Source organism: Urocampus carinirostris, chromosome 20 (assembly GCF_059441175.1).
Source record: "Urocampus carinirostris isolate Australia breed hairy pipefish chromosome 20, RoL_Ucar_1.0, whole genome shotgun sequence".
Classification (NCBI taxonomy): domain Eukaryota; kingdom Metazoa; phylum Chordata; class Actinopteri; order Syngnathiformes; family Syngnathidae; genus Urocampus; species Urocampus carinirostris.
Genome location: NC_142368.1, coordinates 8,570,926 through 8,592,736, shown reverse-complemented (window position 1 = coordinate 8,592,736; position 21,811 = coordinate 8,570,926). Strand labels below are relative to the sequence as shown.

Sequence of the window (21,811 nt, the reverse complement as noted above, 5' to 3'; positions counted from 1 at the left end):
ATATATGAGAAAATAGAAATAAGAACAATAATGAGTATAAAAATGGGTACAATTTACCTGCAAATGAAATGAGTCACAACACGTGATTACAACATATTTCAGCAGGAATTTCAATAAAACAAAAGTTATTATTACACCCGTTACATCTATGCATGTTGACATTTATTTATTTCGTTTTGTACTATGTTGTTTTGTCATGCATTCTGTCGTGTATTCTTCTTGTATTTTTATTTTTATTCTCTGTAGTTTGTTATGTATCGTGTAGTGTATAGTGCCCTGCTTTTTGTTGAGACACTCATTTTGTCGTTTATTTTTGGCATGTATTTGTTGAGTATTTTGTCGTGTATTTAGTCTTGTTCTATGTCGCTTTGTCGTGTGTTCTGTTACGTATTGTGTCATGTATTTTTCTGGTAATTTGTCTTGTAGTTTGTCATGTCTCATTTATTTTGTCGTGTGTCGTTTTTTTGTCATGTATTATTTTTGTATTTAGTCTTGTATCATGTCGTTTTGTCGTGTGTTCTGTCACGTATTGTGTCATGAATTTTTCTTGTAATTTGTCGTGTAGTTTGTCATGTATCTTTTGTGTCCTGCATTTTGTCGTGACGTATATTTTTTTGTTTATTCGTGACATGCATTTTGTCGTGTATTTAGTTTTGTATTATGTCGTTTTGTCTTGTATTGTGTCGCGTATCTCATCATGTATTCTCCATGTATTTTGTCGTGTAGTTCTTCATGTCTCATTTATTTTGTCGTGTATTTTGTCATTGATTGTGTAGTATATTGTGTCCGGCATTTTGTCAGGTTTGTCATTTATTTTGTCATGTATTTAGTTTTGTATTATGCCGTTTTGTCGTGTATTGTGTTGCATATTTTTCTTGTATTTTGTCATGTATTTTGTAATGTAGTTTGTCATATATCATGTAGTGTTTTGTGTCCTGCATTTTGTCGTCAATTTAGTTTTGTCTAGTATTGTGTCGCGTATCTCATCGTGTATTCTCCATTTTCGTATAGTTCTTCATGTCTCATTTATTTTGTCGTGTATTTTGTCATTCATTGTGTCCGAAATTTTTCAGGTTTGTCCTAAACTTTGTCATGTATTTAGTTTTGTATTGTCGTTTTGTCTTGTATTGTGTCTCGTATCTCGTCATGGATTCTTCTTGCATTTTGTCGTGTTGTTCTTTATGCCTCATTTATTTTGTTGTTTTTTGTGCATTTTGTTGTGTATTTTGTCATTTAATGTGTAGTGTATTGTGTCCTGCATTTTGTCATGTATTCAGTTTTGTATTATGCCGTTTTGTCATGTATTGTGTCGCGTATCTCGTCGTGTACTCTTATTGTATTTTGTCGTGTAGTTTGTCATGTCTCATTCATTTTGTTGTGTATTTTATCATTTATTGTGTAGTGTATTGTGTTGCGTCTTGTGTTCAGCATTTGGTCAGGTTTGTCATTTATTTTGTCACGTATTTAGTTTTGTATCATGCCGTTTTGTCGTGTATTGTGTTGCGTACTTTTCTTGTATTTTGTCATGTAGTTTGTCATGTCTCATTTATTTTGTTGTGCGTTTTGTTTTGTATTTTTGTCATGTATTTATTTTTGTATTATGCCGTTTTGTCATGCATTGTGTCGCGTATCTCGTTGTGTATTCTTATTGTATTTTGTCATGTCTCATTTTTTTATTGTGTGCTTTGTCGTGCGGTTTTGTCATGTATTGTGTCGAGTATTGTGTCCGTTTGTCGTTTAGTTCATCGGGTCTTATTTATTTTGCTGTGCGTTTTATAATAATAATAATAATAATAATAATTTCCTTGTATTGTCATTCTGTGTAACAATGTACACAGAACGAAATGTCGATTGCACCTGACCCGTTGTAGCGAGCCGATGCAGCCGCAGCCAACAGAGGGCGCCGCCGACCACTTTTTAAGTCTTAGGAATGACTCGGCCGGGGCGCGAACCACCGACCTCCCAGTCTCAAAGCGGGCGCCTTACCATCTAGGCTACTGATCGTGTCCATCATTTATTTTGTGGTTTATTTTTGTTATGTATTTCGTCACAGCCAAATTTTATTCAAATAAGGAGGCAGGTCAAACTGGCTGAGCATTTCACCTGTTGGTTAATGGACGAGTACACTGATCTACTGAATTGCCTGTCAACCAATAGGTGAACTGCTCAGGCACTTTGACCCGCCTCCTCATTTGAATAACATGTGACAAAATACACGAAAAAATAAACTACAAAAAACAAAAACTACACAAAAAAATGCACGACGAAATACACCTCATAAATCACATAATACACGAAGAAACAAAACACATTAAAAAATGCAGGATAAAATAATTGACAAAATAAAAACCGAAATAAATTACAAAATTGCATTCATGTCGTGATATTAAGGTATTATGTGATCTATATACGTGTTTATTTATTTATACACATTATCTACATATGGCAGTATTGGTCTCCTTTGTTAGTCTCCCTAAAAAGGATTTATAATTAGAACAACATTAACCCTTAGATTGACAAGTGGGGTGAAAATCGACCCCAAGGTCTGTTATTCTTCAAAATCTTTCTAAATAAAAAAAAAAAAAACGTATTTAATATTGTCATATTCCAGGTATTTGTCATAAAATATGTATATGACATGATGCCAATAGTATTTGTATTTTTTCCCCACACATTGTCAACCCCATTCATGTGTAAAGTCTATCTACCGGTAAGTCATGCATCCAAGGGTTAAAAACCTTGAGATTGATTCACAATTCCAAAATAATTCAAAGGGGTATCTTGAAATTCTGAATTATTCGTGAGATTGTTACCAGAAATCAGCTCAGAGCATCTTGAGCGGGACCGACCAAGTGTGGCATCTTTCTGGCCGGGGGGTCGAGGTGGAGAAATCCACTAACAGGATGAGGGCGGCGAGCTGGGATGGTTAAATCGGGATTATGTCTGAGCAGTAGATAAACAGATTATTCCCAAAACAGACTCTACTTTTTTAACCTCATGGCTGTGCCACCGTTCCTTAGGGCGGAGCAAACAACACTTTCCCCTCCGTCTTCGGTCGCTCCTCACAATTCCTCAAGAACCTTCGGACCTTGGACTCTCATCGGCCTTCATGCGACGTCCACAGACGGAGAAGACCGCCTAACTGTCCTCCTGGTTCCAAATTTTCCACGATGCTCAAAGCCTTGGGACTGCTTCTGCTCATCACCTTGCAAGTCCAAGGTGAGTGTGTTTCCTTCTGTGTTTATGGAGCCCGACAAAATTATTATTAAGGCTCTGGAGACGTTATGAACCTGGAAAGCTCATTAGGATTGCGTAAGTAAATCCTTTATCCCGCTCACACAAGTTGCACGGGAATCCTGAGGGTTATCCACGCTCCCGTCATGTTCCTGTAACAAAAGGGTTTGTACACCTTTATCACGGCCAAATTCAAGCACTTTTTCAAGACTTTCCAAGCCAATTTTCCAAATTCTCTAGTACAGTTTGTCAAGTTTAAACTTGAGTATGCATTCAAAATAAGGGGAGAAGACAATAATGGATTTTTACCACGGATCAACCCACATAAGTTATTCGGGGCCAATACTGATTGTTAGTATCAAGAGGGCCGATATCATTTTCTGTAAAAGCTTAAAATTTGGTGCTGGAATGTTTTAATAATCCAAAGAATATTTGAAACCTTCTATAGTATATGAATAAATATTTCGACAGAATTAACATGATTAATCTTTCACTTAAACCAAAAACTAACTTTGAAATAGCAGCTACTCGTATAAAGGTACATAAAAACTTAAATAGGGCCATGAAACGATTTACAATAGCAATTTACAATAAGTAAAATACAACAAACATGGCTATATTAACTTAAAACAAAATTTCAACGGAGTTCGCAAATTAAAAAGTATGGGCACTCCTGTTTTAAAGCCAGGTTGAAGAACTTATGTTATGCAAGAGCTCATCACTTCCACTTTAGCATGCTTTTTATGCTCTCTCAATCACAAACACTCACGCTTGACAAACTAATGTTATGATAAGAACTAATCAGTCTCAACCTAAACGTACCTCTCCAAAACTAGTTTCTTAATCGTAAACACACTTTTCTATCACGGCACATGTTAGCTGAGGAGCGGTGCTTTCCTGCTTCAGTGGCTCCGCTCCCCCGTTGCTTATCCAATCAGAAGGCACAGGGTGGGTAGCAGGAGAGAGTAGGGGAGGAGTAGGGGCAAGGAAAGCGTCTCGGCTGTATGAGACTCAATAATACGCTCGTCGAATAAAAACAAAAAAATCCCGATACTGATATCAGTCAAATTCTCAAATATCAGTTCCTATAATTGACCGGCGCGATTTTGATCAACCTTTAATTTGTACTCTCCAAGAGGACAGGGGTGGAAGTCTCTAGATAAGGGATTCAAATCCTCACTCTGATGGAGAACAAAAGCAAACCAAGTAAAAAGTTCGTAAAAAAAAAAAATGAAGGAAAAAAAAAAAGACTAGGGGGGAAATAATTAAAAAGTAGGAAAAAAAAAACGTGGAAAAAGTTTTCCCTTGATTGGTCTAGTGTTGCATTCAAAACATTTCCAAATATATCAAGTCAATCGGGCAGCACAGCGGCGCAGTGGTTACCGCGTGTGCGGCACAGTTCTGAGGTCGTGGTAACCTCCTGCGTGGGTTCAAATCCAGCTACCGGCCTTTCCGTGCGGAGTTTGTATGTTCTCCCCGTGCTTGCGTGGGTTTCCTCCGGGCACTCCGGTTTCCTCCCACATTCCAAAGACATGCATTTCAGGTCCGAATTGTCCCTAGGTGTGACTGAGCGAGTGAGTTGTCTGTCCCCGTGTTCCCTGCGATTGGCTGGCAACCAGTTCAGGGTATCCCCTGCCCACTGCCCGATGATTGCCGGGATGGGCTCCAACACCCCCACGACCCTACTGTGGATAAGCGGTGCAGCTAATGAGATGAGAGATCAAGTCAATCTTGTTGCCAAAATTGTACTTCCACCAAAAAGTAGTAAAAAAATCCCCAAAAATGTATCATGTCACAAATCACACATTAAAAAAATGGAAAGGTTATGTAGAAGTTGTTAAAACAATTGAATGTGTGACCTTTTATCAAAATGATTGCTGTCTGGTTTTGGAAATGGTTGCTTATGATTTGGTTGCCACACAAGTCACTGTTATTCCAAGTAATGCTCGCAGACTTTATGTAAACGCTCAGACCCGTGGAAGCTTACGGGGAACATTGATGCCAACCCTCGTTTAAAATCCTCAATAAAAGTTATGTTTGCAATAATCCTGAGTTTCAGTCTCGCTGGTTTTACTTGATTACAAAGAAAACAAAATTGCCGTCAGATCCGCCTACGGTTGGATGTCTCGAGAGGTTAAGACGTTTTGGCAGAACACCGGCAATGTGCTGCAGACTTCTTATGTTCAGTACGTTACCGTAAATTCCGGACTATAAGCCGCTACTTTTTTCCCAAACCTTCAACCCTGCGGCCAATTTATGTAATTTTTCCAACAGCCGCCAGCGGCGCTCGAGTACAAAAGGTAAGATTTAGACCGGTGGAATATATGCGCCGAGGAAGACTGCAACTTCTTAGCTTGTGCACAAATTAAATTAGCGTAGTAATATCCTCACCATGCAAATGCAAAAAGAAAGGCACATGACGCAGTTTTCAAGCTAAACGCAATCGAGCAGTTTGATAATGATGGAAACAGAGCTACTGCACGTAAACTTTAATTTGCGAGCGTGTTGCTAGCGTGTTTTGGAATAAGGGAGCGTGGGACGACGTCTGTATGACATAGTCTCTTTCCCATACTGGGGAAGACGACTTTGATGACGTCAGTTATAAGGAGGAAAAAAACATGTACGGTATGTTTTATTTAACAGACCCGTCTACTGTGTTGCCAGCGTGTTGCTAGTAGCGTTTTGCTACCCTTCACAGGCACGGTTTGGGATGAAAGTTATAATATTATTATTAAAGCTTTGAAAACTCTCTCGGTGTACCGTCTTTCTTTGTAAATATGTGTAACCATGTATAATATGTATTTGCAACTGTATATTTTTGTAATGTATTTATTATAGAGACTTATTCTGATATGTTTTCCACGGGCGAATCAAAAAGAAGGGGCGAAAACAACGGGGGCTGACGGGAAGTGGAGTAAAGGTGAGACGTGTTTGTGGACGCGGCGGACAATAGTGAATATATATTTTTCCCACCCTTACCTTTGGAAATATACATTTTTTTCCTTGGATTATTTTCAACGGGACCTAGACTCTGCAGGTCTGCATCAAACCTTAAGTACCGGTATCATTTTCCGTTAATTTTGTCGGCTGTGGTTTTTTGGACTGTGGACTTATACTCTTAGGGATCATTTCTATAGTTTTTGATGATGCCAATCATGAATATAAGATTGTGTACTCGTCTTGGACTACAGTACCGACGCATAGCTTGGCCTTAGATTTTTGCATTCCGGAGATGGAATAAGAGCTTACTCTGTCCACTCCACGCATCGGCCCGGTATTGCAGTACCTCCGGGAACGGTGCATTCGCAATGATCGCAGCAAGGCTTTAGGGCTAGGACCTTAGCTTGGCCTTTTGGCTGAGAGTAAGTGTCCCGGCTCCTAGGCTTTGTAGCGTATTATGAACTGACTGATAACGGATAATGGATAATGAATAACGAAGATAGATCAATAACCCTTAAAAACCCCCAACCCCCCCCCCACATTTAGATTCAATCGCGGGACTTGAAGTTGGGTTTGGGTTAATTTTGTGATTGTGTTAAATGATTTTATGTGGGCGCATGCGGCTTATATACAGGTGGGGCTTGTGTAAGTACAAAAGTGGTTATCCTCTTAAAACGTGATGAGTGCGGCTTATAATCAAGTGCGCTCTATAGTCCGGAATTTACGGTAATTGTCATTTTTGTAGGTAGAGTAGAAATATTTGGAAAGTGGTTTGGATTTGAGCCATAACCAGTTCAGATTTTCCACTTCAAGCAAAGGAAAACAATTCCAAAAGTCAGATTAACTGGCTTTAGTCAACATTTCAAAGCTTCTTTTTCTCAGGAGTCCAGGAGCTCATTTCAATCACCCGCGTGTTTTGAATTAACGAGAGGGTCGGAGGTGAGACGGGTAAAATCAAGAGCTGGAGTGAGCAGTTTGAAATAAATAAAACTGAAAATTTTGGGCTTGTAAAGCTGTAATGGTTCCACAAGTGTGTCTTCAAAACGGCGGACAGACAAGAAGTATAGACAAGTTAGTGGAAAATTCCCAAGGCAGCAGCTTCACACCAATCCTTTGTCAAGACTGAATCCTGAAGGTGGCTTGATAAGACCCAAGGCCTCCCTCCCAACAGTAAATCAGAACATCCTTTAGAACAGGGGTGTCAAACTCATTTTAACTCAAGGGCCACACGATAAAACAAAACATTCTGTCGGGGGCCGTAATAGTAGATTAAAGAGAAAGAAAAAGAGAGATAAAGAAATAAGAGAAAGAGGAAGGGAAAAGGAGAGGGGGCGGGACAAAGAAAGAAAAAGAGAGGGAGAGAGCGTGAGAAACAAAAGAGATAAAAAGAGAAGTCGTGAGAGAGGGGGAGAGAAAGGTAGCGGAAGAAATAAATCCAAAGAGAAATAGAAAGACAGAAGGAGAGAAAAGAGAAAAGAAAGCGCTAAGGGTAGGAAGAGAGAAAAAGAAAAGAGAGAAAAGGAAAAAAGGAAGTTAGAGCCAAAGAAGTTAAAAAGACAAAGAGAGAGAAAGAGACAAAGAGCAACAAAGGAAGAGAAAAAGAGAGACACATAGAGTGAAAGAGAGAGAGAGACAGAGAGTGGGAGAAAAGGGGTGGAAAAGAAAGAGAGAGAAAAATAAATACAAATACAGTGTCTTTGTTCGAGGCACCTGGCTTTGGCAACATCAAGTTGACATATTTCAACCTGCAGCTTGTTTTTCTCTTGCGCTTCTCTGAGTGTTGTCTCACGGGCCAGATTCAATCCCTCAGCGGGCCTGAGTTGGCCCGCAGGCCGCCTGTTTGACACCTGTGCCTTAGAACAACATAAAGACACTATAAGGACTATATCAATTGATATATTGTGGCAACAAGTGAATAAAACAAGAAATAAATATGTAGATTTTCAACATAAGGATAATAATGAGGTGTCTTAATTAAAACTAAATGATTAGCTTGATCAAAATATCGAGCGTGTTAGGAGTAGCGTGGTGGTACTTTTCACAGGCACGGTTTGGGATGAAAGTTATATTATTATTATTAAAGCTTTGAAAACTCTCTCGGTGTACCTTCTTTCTTCGTAAATATGTGTAACCATGTAAAATATGTATTTGCAACTGTATATTTTTGTAATGTATTTATTTTAGAGACTTATTCTGATATGTTTTCCACGGGCGAATCAAAAAGAAGGGGCGGAGCAAACGCGGGCTGATGGAAAGTGGGGTAAAGCTGAGTTACCGGTAGATCTGTCTGTTGTCGCAGCGGACAATAGTGGATATATATTTTTCCCACCCTTAACTTTGGAAATAAACATTTTGTTTCCTTGGATTACTTTCAACGGGACCAGGACTTTACAAGTCTGCATCATACGTTAATTACGGGTATCAGTTTCCATTCATGATGCCGATTGTTGTTCTAAAATTTTCTACTATTTATTCAGTTTCAATTGTGGAACTTACAGCCTGGGATGGGTTAAACTTGTGATTGTGTCACAAGTTTTATTGCATGCGCGCGCATCTTGTACAGAGGTGCGGTTTGTGTAAGTACAAAAGTGGCAGATCACTTGAAAAGTGGTGGGTGCAGCTTATAATCAGGTGCGCTCTATAGTCCGGATCTTACGGTAGATTTGTTCGTTCATTACCGCCAGCAGTAATAACTTAACATTTCAGCTTTGGTGTTTTTCTTTGAAACAGGCAGAAGCGCCATACTGGACTTGGGTCCAAAGAGGGAGGCGGTCTTGACATCCACACCCTTGCCAACATTCCTTAAGTCTCAGCATCTGCCCACCGCAAGATGGCCATCAGAGCTCGGTAGGCGCCGATCCAAGAGGTCGGTCTTCCTGCACTCAGGAGTGAGGATCTGTCCTCAGGAGAGCATTAGCGATGTTCTGGCCAGCCATCGGGCGTACTACCAGCTCCGAGGTCCGCCTGTGCACAACCTTTACGCTTTCTTCTTTTGTCAATCCTCATTTCTCCTCGATTCTTTTCCGCGATAGTGTGCCAGGAGGCTGTGTGGGAGGCCTACAGGATATTTCTAGACAGAATACCCGGGACCTCAGAGTACCAGCGATGGGTCCACGCATGTCAGCAAGAGTCACTCTGCATCGCTGACATCGCCAGAAATTTCAGCGACTCTGAGGAGCACCTGGACATGATCCACAAGGTGAATAGCACCGACGGGAACTGGGCCATATTGAGTGCAAGAAAACTACACAAGGATTGTTTCCAAATCTGAATGATTAAAAAAAACGGGTCTTGAGAAGTGCTGCCCTGTCAGCTCATGATTAAAAGATATAAGCCTGCTTAATGAAGATGTAATTCCAAGCATAAGTAGTACTTTGAAGTAAGAGGTTTGGCATGTAAATATAAAGTTTATTGCAGTAATCCTTATTTACAGACTTGCGTGACTACTTTGCCAAACGTGGCATTTTCTACTCACTGACACAGTCTTTTTGGTGTTTGTGTGCAGAGGATGAAACGCCTCAAAAACGAACGGCCATCTCCACCACGGTACCTCCATCTTTTGAGATATTTTTCTTTAGAATCTGATCGCTAATGGATCTTTCTGCTACACAATATAGTTTCCATATATTTATAACTTGTGCATCTATTCATAAGTATGGAGTTAGCATTCGTATTCTTTTGCAGAGGTTTGCCGACTCCCAGTCCGGTCTTTTCTGACGCACCAGGTAAGGATGGTTTTAGAAACCTCAGATAGAAAAACAACTATCCTTTTACTACTTATTTACGCTACAAACAGCTGAGGTGGATCTGAACTGTGTTCGGTTGGTTCCAGAAGTTCTGACCACCACCGCCGTCCTCAGCCAGGCCGCGTCCTCTTCAACCTCTTCCTTTGATTCACAGTGGACAACCACAGAGGAAATGGAGGCGGTAGGTACAGTACGATTTAGTTTTTGATAGTTCGGGATTCGTGTAGGAGCTAGTGACACATAATCTCAGTCAAAATAAAAGAACACGGTCCTCCAGTGCGGTACGGAATTGTATCATCCCTTTTTATCTTAAGGACTCCGACATTCCGAATGTTGTACCTGAGAGTCCAGTGGAGGAGAAAGTCGAGTTCATCATTGACCTAGTCGATCCAGGATACAGAGAACTGCTGGATGATCCAGACTCTCCTCAGTATATTGACCTTGCTCACCATCTACAAGACCAGGTGAGTTATGCTTGTTCATCTTGTACAAACTAAAGGACTTCTCTATCACTTACTGAAGAAATGAAGAGAAGGTCAATGCGTTCTAAAGTTTTTTTTCTGAACATTTAACCTTTTGGTAGTCATTTCTCAGTAGCAATTTGGTTCTTTGCTGTCCTTATTACGGTGCAAGGAAAAGTAGTTGGAGTCGGTAGCGTCACATCAGGTCCATCAAAGCAGGAAGTTACCGGTTTACGTCAAATACTATTATGTCACAGCAGATTCCAGCTGGCCAAAGATAGAAGGCAGCCATTCATGTTGTTCCACATGTTGGCAATTTGCCACGTGATTAGCAAAAGCATCAAGGACCTTCAGGTGCTCAGCATTAGTGTGTTTGAACTAAGTCTCTCTATCGCAGATGCAGCACGTTTTTGACAAACTTCCAGGATTTAAAAGTATCCAGGTAGTGCGGATAAGGTAGGGGCCGTCCACCTCTGTTTTTTATCTGGTGAAATTTAAACAGAACTCTGATCCCTTTTTTGTTTGTTTCCAACGCAAGCGAGACACAGGAAGCTGACAGGTAATTGGGTTTTAGATTGCCCTTCTTGTGATGTCCGTGTTGTGCCAATTTTGTTGTTCCGTTTACCGTCAGCATTGGGGGAATCACGGTCCATTACTCCCTGGTCTTTGAAACGAGCTCTTCTGAATTGGTGGACATTACTTCTGTAGCGACGGCAAAAATTAAACTAAGAGAGATGGTGAGAAAAGCTTTGCATGAGGAAGCATCTCTGCCAGTTGATCTGGAATCCTTGGCCTTCGACCCAGGTACAGTTGATGTAATATTTGTATGAGTAAATTCTGAAACAAGTCAAGTCGATAATTGTATTTTTGCAGAGGAAGTGTATCCGGCACCACAGGAGGTCCTTCGGGCACCAGAAGAGGTCTTTCTGGTGCCAACGTGGTCCACCTCACAGGAGCCTGGCACGGAGGTATTCAGACATGTGAAGGAAGGGCAGGTGGAAAAAGATGACACCAGATGATTATTATGTCACTTCTCAGGCCAGTGAACCAGACTCCCACAACGAATTTGAAGTGATCCCGAAAGAACCAGAGGAGGATAAACTTGGCTTGATAGAGCCCTTGCCCCCCTTGGAGAAGGACAACGCGCTTGTAACGCTTCTGGATCCCAATGATGAGGAAGACGGGGACGACAACGGCGAGGACAACGGGGAGGAGGAAGACCTGAGGTTTGAACCAGAAGCAATGGAGCCAAGCGGGGAAGAGAAAGATTTGATCATTTCTCATAAAATTGAGACCTTCCTACATACGGAAACTGGGCACCTAATCTTGGATTACACACTGAACCCTCCTACAATAGCCGACCTGAACCTCATGTCTGAGGATAGCCAAACAACCGCTATGCAGGTTTCGCTCACCTTGTCACCTGCTGATGAAGAAAATTTGGACTCGGGAAAAATGTCCACAGAGCCAATGCAAGACCTTGGCGTTCCACCAATTCATGTCCCCGAAAGTTTGGATGTACAGCCTGAACAAGAAATCCCTGACACGTTGGACCAGACATCCATACCAACTGAGAATTCTAGGCTAGAGGGAATTGATTTTTACATTCCAGATGAGGACAAAGAACTTGACATTTTAGAGTCTCAGAGAGATTCAGATCATGAAGTTGAGCAGAATAGAAAGTCAGAAGTACCTAATGGTGATACAGAAGTAGAAAGCTTTCTAGAGGCTGAAGGCGTGTCAGAGGCAACAGCTACTCTTGTTGAAGAACAATTACCTGTTCTTTCGGAGGGACGTTCTCCTGATGTTACAGAGGAAACTTTAGAGGGTTATTCAGAAGAACCCTTGTCTGATATTTTGAAGGAAACGACGACAGATTCAGAGGAACTGTCTCTGACAAGTTTCACAACTCCTAAGGAGCATATGACTGATGTTCCACAAGCAGGTAAAGAAGTACTTGCTGCGGCTCCAACTCTAAAAGATTCCGTCAAAGAGTCTGAAGAGGCAGTTGATGATTCTCAACCAAAATCAGGGGAAAATATATCAGAGGATAATAAAACAGATGTAGAAAATGCTGAGTTACAAACACCAGCAGGAGATTCAGAGCATAATGAAAAAGTGGTGGTGGATGTTAAATTTAATCCAGAAGAACCAGTTGAAAACGAGGAAGAGACAGGAAATGTTACTGACCCAAAAACAGTGGAAGATAAAGACAGCTCAATGAAAGCATTAGAACCTGGAGAGACAAAAGTAACGGAAAATGTACAAGTCAACACAGACGAACTAGAAGAGGATACAGTCTATATTCCTCGTCTAAACACGGAGGAACCACCTAATCTTTTAGAACCTATCCAGGAGACAGACCCACAAGCTGAATCCATTAAGGTGTTTGAAACATTTAATGGGGAAAAAGAACTCTTCGGTGTAAATACTGGTGAGGAGCTGCAACCTGTTGTACCTATGGAGGAAGATGATTTGCCCTTCATTCCCGTATCAGTTCTGGACGACATTAGTCAACAGGGAAATCTAAAGGGTAACAACTTGCTCTTTGAAGAGGGAGTTGATGGTGCGGACAAGCAGGTGGGGCAGGACGTCACCACCGTTTCAGTTAATACTTATGCTGAGCCAGCGGGTAAGTAACACAATTTGGAATCTCCACATTGATGATTAAACTAGCTACAGTATACGGGTTCACAAAGCTTTCCTATCTGTTGTTTTAAAGCCACAACTCCAGCATTAGAAGAAGACGCCCTGGAGGCATATGAAGAGGAGGAACAGGAGAAGCAGGAAGAAAATTCCACTCTAGAAATCAATGTCAGTGTGAGTGATGTACCAGCTTCATCAGCAGTAACAACTGCTGCTGCAGTAACTTCTGCGCCTAACGGGCCAACGGTGGACTTTGGTCTCTTTGAGGTGGCAGAACTTCACGCTCAAAGTGAACCGTCTCTCATCATCATTGAGGAGGACATGAAAGAAGCTGAAAACCAGATGAACAAACCGATCGCTTCGGAGGACATTTTTGGGGAGGCTGTCCAAGACTTGATGGAGGAACTGGACCAGACCGCAGTAGTGACCACAGATTCCCCAGATGAAGGGAGTGGGTTTTTTGAGCCCCACACGTCAGACAGCCTCACAGTCATGCCCACTGTGAGATACCTGACCACACCCACCATGACAACAGCCAGTCAAGGACGGGAGCTGGTTGTCTTCTTCAGCCTACGAGTTACCAATTTTGACTTCTCTGAGGACCTATTCAACAAGACTTCGCCTGAGTACAGGTCCCTGGAGAATACCTTGCTCAATGTGGTGAGTGACAGTTTACATCGGACTATTTTGCTAAACTTGTTTTCTTGAATATATCCATTTTTGGACCCACAAATTTACACCCAAGTCTAGTTGGAGTTGAGCAGTTCCGTTGAGGTTTTTATAACATTTACGCGATAAATAAATCACATTTATTTTGAGCATGCAAGTACAGAACAGAGCTGTACAGTTTCACAAAATGTGCAGTCAAAATAGCCGACACACAATTTTACTCCAAGAGGGCGGGCTACGACAAAAACGTAACATTAGTCGAAAAACCCTACCGAACACCAGGCCTTAGTCCAGACTGGGATTGACAGGTGTGATAAGACTCAAGACTTCCTCCAGCATACTGAAACATCGTTTGGAACAATGTAGAGACTGTATAACGATAGAATACATACACAGAATAAATGGTTGACAATAACTTGTATACCGAGAGGGCAAACTATGACAAAAATGTAACATGAGTGGAAAACCCGCAGTAAACAGCAACCCTTAGTGTAGACTGGGTCTGGCAGGTGCAATAAGACTCAAGGTCTTCTCCCGACAGCAAACTAAGAACTTAGAACAATGTAGAGACCCTATAACAACTGAATAAATGCCAAGTCAAAATGGCTGACATTAATTTATATACCAAGAGTGCGTGCTATGACAAAAACGTATTATTAGTGGAAAAACCCTGACCAAACAGACCCACTGTCCAAACTGGGTCTGGCAAGTGTTGATAAGACTCAAACCTTTCTCCCAACAGAAAACCAAAACATAATTTGGATCAATGTAGAGACGGTATGCCAAATGAATGAATGGATATACTGAAAAGTAATGTCAAAAACCTAATAGAAGTGGAACAACCCTTTGAGTCTAGACCCGACCTGAGAACTCCGGTCCTAGGGGGTCGCATGCCCAGCTTGATTTTTGAGGTTTCTCTGCTCCAAAATTTGGTGATTCCAATCACCAGGATTGTTAAACAGCTTCTGCCAGTTTGCTTACGAGCTGATAATGTCTATCACCTGAGTTGAAGACGGAAAATCTCCAAAATTAGGCAGGACATGCGGACCTCCAGGACTGGAGTGCCTAGGTACGGTTTAGACCACAGGTGTCAAAGAGGCGGCCCACGGGCCAGATCAGGCCCACGACACAACACTCAGAGAAGCGCAAGGGAAAAACAAGCTGCAGGTTGAAATATGTCAACTTGATGTTGCCAAAGCCAGGTGCCTCTCACAAAGACACTGTACTTGTATCTCTCTCTCTCTCTCTCTCTCTCTCTCTCTCTCTCTCTCTCTCTCTCTCTCTCTCTCTCTCTCTCTCTCTCTCTCTCTCTCTCTCTCTCTCTCTCTCTCTCTCTCCCACTCTTTTCTCCCACTCTGTCTCTTTCACTCTCTGTGTCTCTCTTTTTCTCTTCCTTTGTTCCTCTTTGTCTCTTTCTCTCTCCGTGTCTTTCTATTTCTCTTTGGATTTCTTTCTTCCTCTCCCTCTCTTTTCCCCCTCTCTCACAACTTTTTATCTCGTTTGTTTCTCACGCTTTCTCCCTCCCTCTTTTTCTTTCTTTGTTCCGCCCTCTCCCCCCCCCCTCTTTCTCTTTTATTCATCTTTCTTTTTCTTTCTTTTTAATCTACTAGTCCAGCCCCCGACAGAATGTTTGTTCTATCGTGTGGCCCCCCGAGTTAAAATGAGTTTGACACCCCTGGTTTAGACTGATTCTAGCATGTGTTGATGAAACTCATGGCCTTTTCCCAACAACTGAGACTCATTTTGGAACAATGTAGACACTGTCTAACAACTGTAGGATCGGATATTTGAAAATTGATTACAGAGAGAAGTAAATACTCAAATATATAAATAATCATAAGGTGCATTCATTTCGACTAAATGAGTGGAGATATACATGACTGATAAAACAAAGAGTTTATAGCTAAAAACTCATACAATCTGAACTGCAGTGACACTTATCTAACATTAGAGACAGTTTTTCCCTCTACGCTTAAGAACATAACTTGATAAAGTGAAAATCCTTGAATCTCTACCCTAACTTTTGTTTGTGATCTTTGTTTGGGTGATACCTCTCTTGTTTCCAAGATCAAACATCTTCTTTGTTCCTTTATCTCTTTGTTTTCCTTATATCCTCACTGTAAAATGTGGAACTGGAGTGCCACGTCCAATTTCCTTGTCACAATATATCCCATGTTGTAACAATGACAATAAATGTATATTCTTTTCTATTCTATTCCCCGCCTAACCCCTCCCCTCCCAAAAAAAAGCTGATGCCGTACTTGCAGGCTAACCTGACAGGATTCCGCAACTTGGAGATCCTTAACTTCCGCAAAGGCAGCGTGGTGGTTAACAGCAAGGTCCAGTTGGCGAAATCCGTGCCCTACAACATCACGGAGGCGGTCCAGTGCGTCCTGAAAGATTTCTGCACGACCGCTGCTGCGCATCTGCAGATCGACATCGACAGCCGTTCGTTGGATGTGGAGCCAGGTGATTGAGACCTTTTGAAACGTTCAGAAATATATGACCGCAAGCAATGTTCCCTCTAAGCTGCGCGCGTGTGCAATCGCGCACATTCTCAGCGCACAAGAAAATCTAGCCAGCTCACAAAAATCAGGGCCCGAAAGTGCTAATTAAGAAGCGAATTAAGTCAAAGTTACAGTGCATGAAGGTAAAAATACACAGGTTCCCCTGACGTTGTGTCCTAAATGCGGTATTTTGAAGTCAATGTCGAACGAAGTTGAAAAGTAAAGTTAGTAGGGTTTGTCGGGAACCGGCTTCTTCGGCTCGGCTCACTAAAAGGAACTGGCTTTTTCAGGTCCTAAACGGCTCTTCAGGTTGTTTTTGCTTCTTTCATCCCTATATGACCAACTATTATGTAAAATCATGCACAAAATGACTTAAAGGAAGGGGGAATAGAACAAAAAAGAAAAAAATACCAAAATGAAAAAGTAGTGAAAAGCTGAGGAAAAAGAGAAACAAAAGGAAGAGAAAAAAGAAGGAAGAATTCAGAAAAAAAGCCAGAAAAAAAACAAAGGAAAAAAAGTAAATAGAGAACAAAAACAAAAAAGTAACAGCTAGGAAAAAAAAAACACAATGAGGTTTTTTTAAAGGAATTAAAAAGGATAGAAAAAAACAGGGAAAAAGAAGAAAAAGTTTGTTTCATTCAAATAATTTCCAATTATACCAAGTCAATTTTGTTGCCAACATTGTAGGGGGGGTTTTAAGGGGTTTTTAAGGTTATTTAGCTTGTTCATAAATCATTATCCATTATCCGTTATCGGTCAGTTCATAATACGCTACAAAGCCTAGGAGCCGGGACACTTACTCTCAGCCAAAAAGCCAAGCTAAGGTCCTAGCCTTAAAGCCTTGCTGCGATCATTGCGAATGCACCGTTCCCGGAGGTACTGCAATACCGGGCCGTTGCGTGGAGTGGAGCTCCTATACTTCCACTAAAAAAAGTTGAAACTTGTAATGTGGAAATTATGGTACATAATATGGCATTTAATTAATGGCAGTTTACTATCCCTTTAATTTGGAGGTACTGTTAAATTACCACTTTGAAGGGACATTGTGTATTATTCAGCAACTCCTGGCAGAAACTAAAAATATGATTTCGTATAATATGCAAAAAATACACAAACTATCATGTAAACAGGCATACAGTATTCAAAGATGCAGAAATAAGCATTTATTTGAGATTGCTGACATAATTGTTTGCCATCTTGCTGCTATGGATACCCAAAAACCTCAAAAGGAAGTGGTGCAGTTTGGTCACCTGAAGTCTCCATAGTTTGTAATCTTCCTTGTGCTTTGTAGCACTTGTTTTCGGTCACATGACTAAAGTTTTTTAATAAAACACACTGTCCCTCTGATTGTGTGTAAACGCAATATAGCGTAGGATCTAATGTTCACTTACCCGCAGTGTTGTATGGGCCCCATTTCCTGTGGTGTGTCTTGGGCAATATATGTTTATATTTTACTTGGTAATGATATCATTAAGTAAATCATTACTGCAGGGGCAGCACGGCGGCGCAGTGATTAGCGCATGTGCGGCACAGTTCTGAGGTCATGAGATTGAACCTCCTGTGTGGAGTTTGCATGTTCTCCCCGTGCTTGCGTGGGTTTCCTCCAGGTACTCCGGTTTCCTCCCACATTCCAAAAACAGGCATGTCAGGTTAATTGGCCGGTCCAAATTGTCCCTAGGTGTGAATGAGTTGCCTATCTCTGTGTGCCCCGCGACTGGCTGGCAACCAGTTCAGGTTGTCCCCTGCCCACTGCCTGGAGACAGCAGGGATGGGCTCCAGCACCCCCATGGCCCTACTGAGGATAAGTGGTGCAGATAATGGATTGATGGCATTACTGCAGTGTCACATCAGATAACTTTACTAATTACTTATATATTTGACATTTTTTAATATTAGTTTTCTTGATCAAAACATTTTTGCAGAATATTTATAATTATAATATACAAAATGATCTGTCATTTACTATATCAAATATAGTTTTAGTGTTTGTGTTTTATTAATGTAAAAAAATAACATTTTGGGAACATATCTGCATGATTGTGGGGAGGAACAATACACGTTCTTATTGGAAAAAATAAAGGATCTTTTAAGGGATCCAATAAGCTCCAATTCCACGTATTCGTAGATTGATATGCATACAAAAAAAGACCATGTTACTCACATGACGGTGCGACTACTCCCTGTAGCGGACCGGGCCGATCCCTGCAAGTTCCTTGGTTGCGGGAGCGGTTCTCGCTGCGCGGTGGAGCCCACGAGTTTTGGAAGATCCGCGGAGGCGAGGTGCTTATGCGAGCCCGGTTTCTTGTCCCTGGACGGACTCCCGTGCCGGAGCATCTGCGAATTACAGCCCAGACGATGCGGAGATGGCGCCGAGTGTCACCTGGAACCCGGAAGGGGCGCCGTATGCAGGTGACCAAGAGGCAAGGAGAGAATGGACATGCTTGTTTCGTTTGATAACTGTGGACTCGCATCATTATGAAGGCAGGAACAATTCACCCATAAACTCTTTAAAACAGGAGTCGGGAACCAATATATGGCTCTTTCTATGAGTAACTGTGGCTCAGAGACAAATTTGATTGCATGCAAATTTTCTCCATCTCGTTCAAAACATGAGCTGTCGATCCTGTTCAGATACACGCAAAGCCAAACCAAAGCTGAATATCAAAGCAGTACTTCACAGAATATCTAGGGCAAGTTTTTCACTTCAATTTACAGTCAAGGTGTCACAGCAAAAAAAAAAACAACAACTCGTTATATAATCTGTGTTCAGTGTTCAGATATATAACATGAATCCACAGAACAAACTGTAAATACGCCAATACACCGGAAGAGAACTTAAAGTTATTTGATTGGGTGAGTGGGAGGAATGGGTGGAGCTATGCTAAAAGTGCAATCACTCCCTCCCATCTCTCGCCCTACGGCGTCTGCGCCAAAGGTAAGCACATCAGGCTCCCTGTTTGCAGAATGTTGTGACGTTTTTACAAAATAACTGCTTGCATCTGGTTTTGAAACCAATAGGTATGAAAAAAAGGGTCAAAATGAGTTGAACCGATCTTGAGTCATTGCAAGAAAGAGACAAGTTTAAAGTGGTATGTTTGTTGATTTTGGGACACAGGCTCTGGCATTCTCTTTTCATAATTGTTCTCAAATCATCAAAAATAAATGTGCTGAAGACTAAGCTTTTGTCTGGGGCGCAGGTTTAGCAATTTAGTAAATTTGTCTCAATACATGGTGTGGCTCTTTCCCAAAATAAAATTAATATATTTTGCTTTTATGGCTCTTTGAGTCAAAAAGGTTCCCGACCCCTACTTTAAAAGTTTGGGGTCACTTAATTTTTTTTCCCATGAAAACGCCACTTTTATTAATCCATGTCCAAAGTCCGTGCTCTTTTGCGTATATGAATATCCTCTTTATGCTGGCCAGTCTCAAATATGGCTTTTTCTTTACCACGACCTTAAAAACCAGTATCTCGGAGTCGCTTCTTCACTGTAGATGTTGACACTGGTGTTTTCCGGAGTTCTATTTAACAAAGCTGTTCAGGACCCGTAAGGCGTCTATTCCTCAAACTAGAGACTCTAACGTACTTGTCCTCTTGCTTGATTGTGCACCCACTTATTTTTCTTCTCTGGTTAAGCGTCAGTTTTTGCTGTTCACTGAAGGGAGTAGTACACACTGTCATAGATAGTTGGTTTCTTGGCAATTTCTTAGAACAAAAATTGACTGTAGTTATTTCATTGGCCATTCTGAAATTTTGATAACCTCCACAAATGTGATGCTCCAGATACTTGACGAGCTCGAAGGAAAGTCAGTATTACAGCTTCTCTAGCCAGCTAAACTGTTTTCAGCTGTGCTAACATATTGCAAAAGGGGTTTCTCATCATCCATTAGCCTCGAAAACACTATTAGCAATCAAAAGGTAGAATTACAGCACTGTAGTGCTAGTTGCTAGAAATGGGACTCTATAAACTAATGCAAATATTGCATTTAAAAGCAGACATTGGCATCTAAAATAGTCACTTAACACGTCAACAATGAGGTATATTACTGATGAGTTTCATTTTTTCTCCATTGAAAAAAAAAAAGTGATTTTCCTTTCAAAAATAAGGGCGATCCGAAGCGACCCCATACTTTTGAACAGAAGTGTAAAGAAATCACGTAATACCTAAATATATAACGTTAGGGCCAGTGTCCAGCAAGTTTAAGGTCATCTTTTATCAATTGATCAGGCTCCTCCAGAATTTGCATCCAGGAGTCGCTTTTTCACTGTAAGATGTTGACACTGGTGTTTTGCGGGTAAAAACTGAGCAGAGCTGCTTGTTGAGGACCCAGAAGGACCCAATTACTCAAACTACAGCTCATTATTTGAGTTGGTAAGGGAGCGGAATCCACTAAAACCTGTAGGACTCTGGCCTTTGTTGACAGGGATTTGAGAAACATACTCTTTAGATCTTCCAAGGCGATCTCACAAGCTGTTTAAACACATATTTTTGTGCTTTTCATTTTGCCACGCAGATCCAAAAGCAGTGGACATGTACTGATGGCTTAAAACTTTCATTCTTCTGGAAATCCTGATTACACAACAGCAGGTGATCTTTAGTTTGGACATTTTAAGTTGCATTTTGTTTTTGTCTCCAGTAGATTCAAAACTTTTTCAACTTGCAGCTTTTGCTTTTTCAATGTCATTTTTTCACAAAACTGTCCAGCAGAGACGTTCACAAAAAGGAAAATGCCACTAAGGATTGGAATGGTCATGCAGTTGTGATCCAAAGAAAAACTCATCTAGCTGTAGCCAGGAAAAGAGGGTTACAATCTGTAGTTCTGCTGATTTTTTGTTTGTGTTGTTTAACTTTTTCATTTGACAAAACAAAAACGTGTCTGTCTTTTTCTCTTGCGCCTCATCTAGTCTGGTCACAGATGCATTCAATGACAAATTAACATTTTCAGACTCAAAGTTGCATTTTATAAACGTGTCTCTATGTTAGAAACAGAAAGAAGCCAAACACTTACCGAAAACGATTCAAATTCTTCTTTTAAATCGACTGTGGGAGGTCTTGTAAACCTCACACTTGTCTTGAATACAACAAAGACTCATGCAGTCATGTCTAAAGGCAAATAACACTCGTAGTAAGATCTCAAGCCTGAACCAAATTTTAGGTAGGGCCTAAAATGTCAATCAGTATGTTCGGGTTCGATCCGGGCTTCTCTCTCGCTGACTTTTTTGAAATTATGCACATGTTTGTTATATCTTTGTTTGCGGGGACAAAGATCAATGGATTCAGAAGGCTCTCTTGCACAACGCAGCCTGTGTTGCAGTGCTCTGCGGCGCACAAGAGGGGAAATGAATCCATCCCGCACCACATAGAAAAAGAAACCAAAAAGAATAAGGGGTGGATAATATTAAAAAAAAATATTGAGAGAAACCCGCAGCCTTCACAAATAAAATATGAAAATTAGGGTTTTCTTTGGGGTCTGTCCCTCAGATCACGTTAAATGGTCGGGCTGGGAGAGTCGAACTCAAATACCTGCGGGCCCTGGTTGGGCTGGATTCTTTTTAGGCCCAACCTTACCTCTAAAATAAGACACATTCAGAGGATATGCTAATGTTCAG

At 41.1% G+C, this 21,811-nt stretch overlaps 1 protein-coding gene and 1 non-coding gene across 3 annotated transcripts; both read left to right on the top strand.

The window, feature by feature from the left end:
* The first annotated feature begins 3,001 nt into the window (after positions 1–3,001).
* On the top strand, positions 3,002–21,154 carry LOC148346163 (interphotoreceptor matrix proteoglycan 1-like). 2 transcript variants are annotated; one of them, XM_088325234.1, is made up of 16 exons: positions 3,002–3,219; positions 8,905–9,132; positions 9,207–9,373; positions 9,680–9,720; positions 9,859–9,899; positions 9,971–10,101; positions 10,235–10,384; positions 10,779–10,837; positions 10,920–10,940; positions 11,013–11,185; positions 11,255–11,349; positions 11,420–13,013; positions 13,104–13,687; positions 15,946–16,165; positions 18,390–18,612; positions 20,716–21,154. In XM_088325234.1, the coding sequence occupies exons 1-16, from the start codon at positions 3,171–3,173 to the stop codon at positions 20,747–20,749; spliced, it is 3,810 nt and encodes a 1,269-aa protein (XP_088181360.1). In that variant the 5' UTR covers positions 3,002–3,170; the 3' UTR covers positions 20,750–21,154. The 2 variants fall into 2 exon arrangements, with proteins under 2 accessions (XP_088181360.1, XP_088181361.1); XM_088325235.1 differs by lacking the exon at positions 20,716–21,154 and having other exon boundaries at positions 18,390–18,616.
* On the top strand, positions 6,359–6,542 carry LOC148346164 (U2 spliceosomal RNA). Its single transcript, XR_015848369.1, has one exon. It is a non-coding gene; the product is annotated as a U2 spliceosomal RNA (small nuclear RNA).
* Positions 21,155–21,811: the final 657 nt, after the last annotated feature.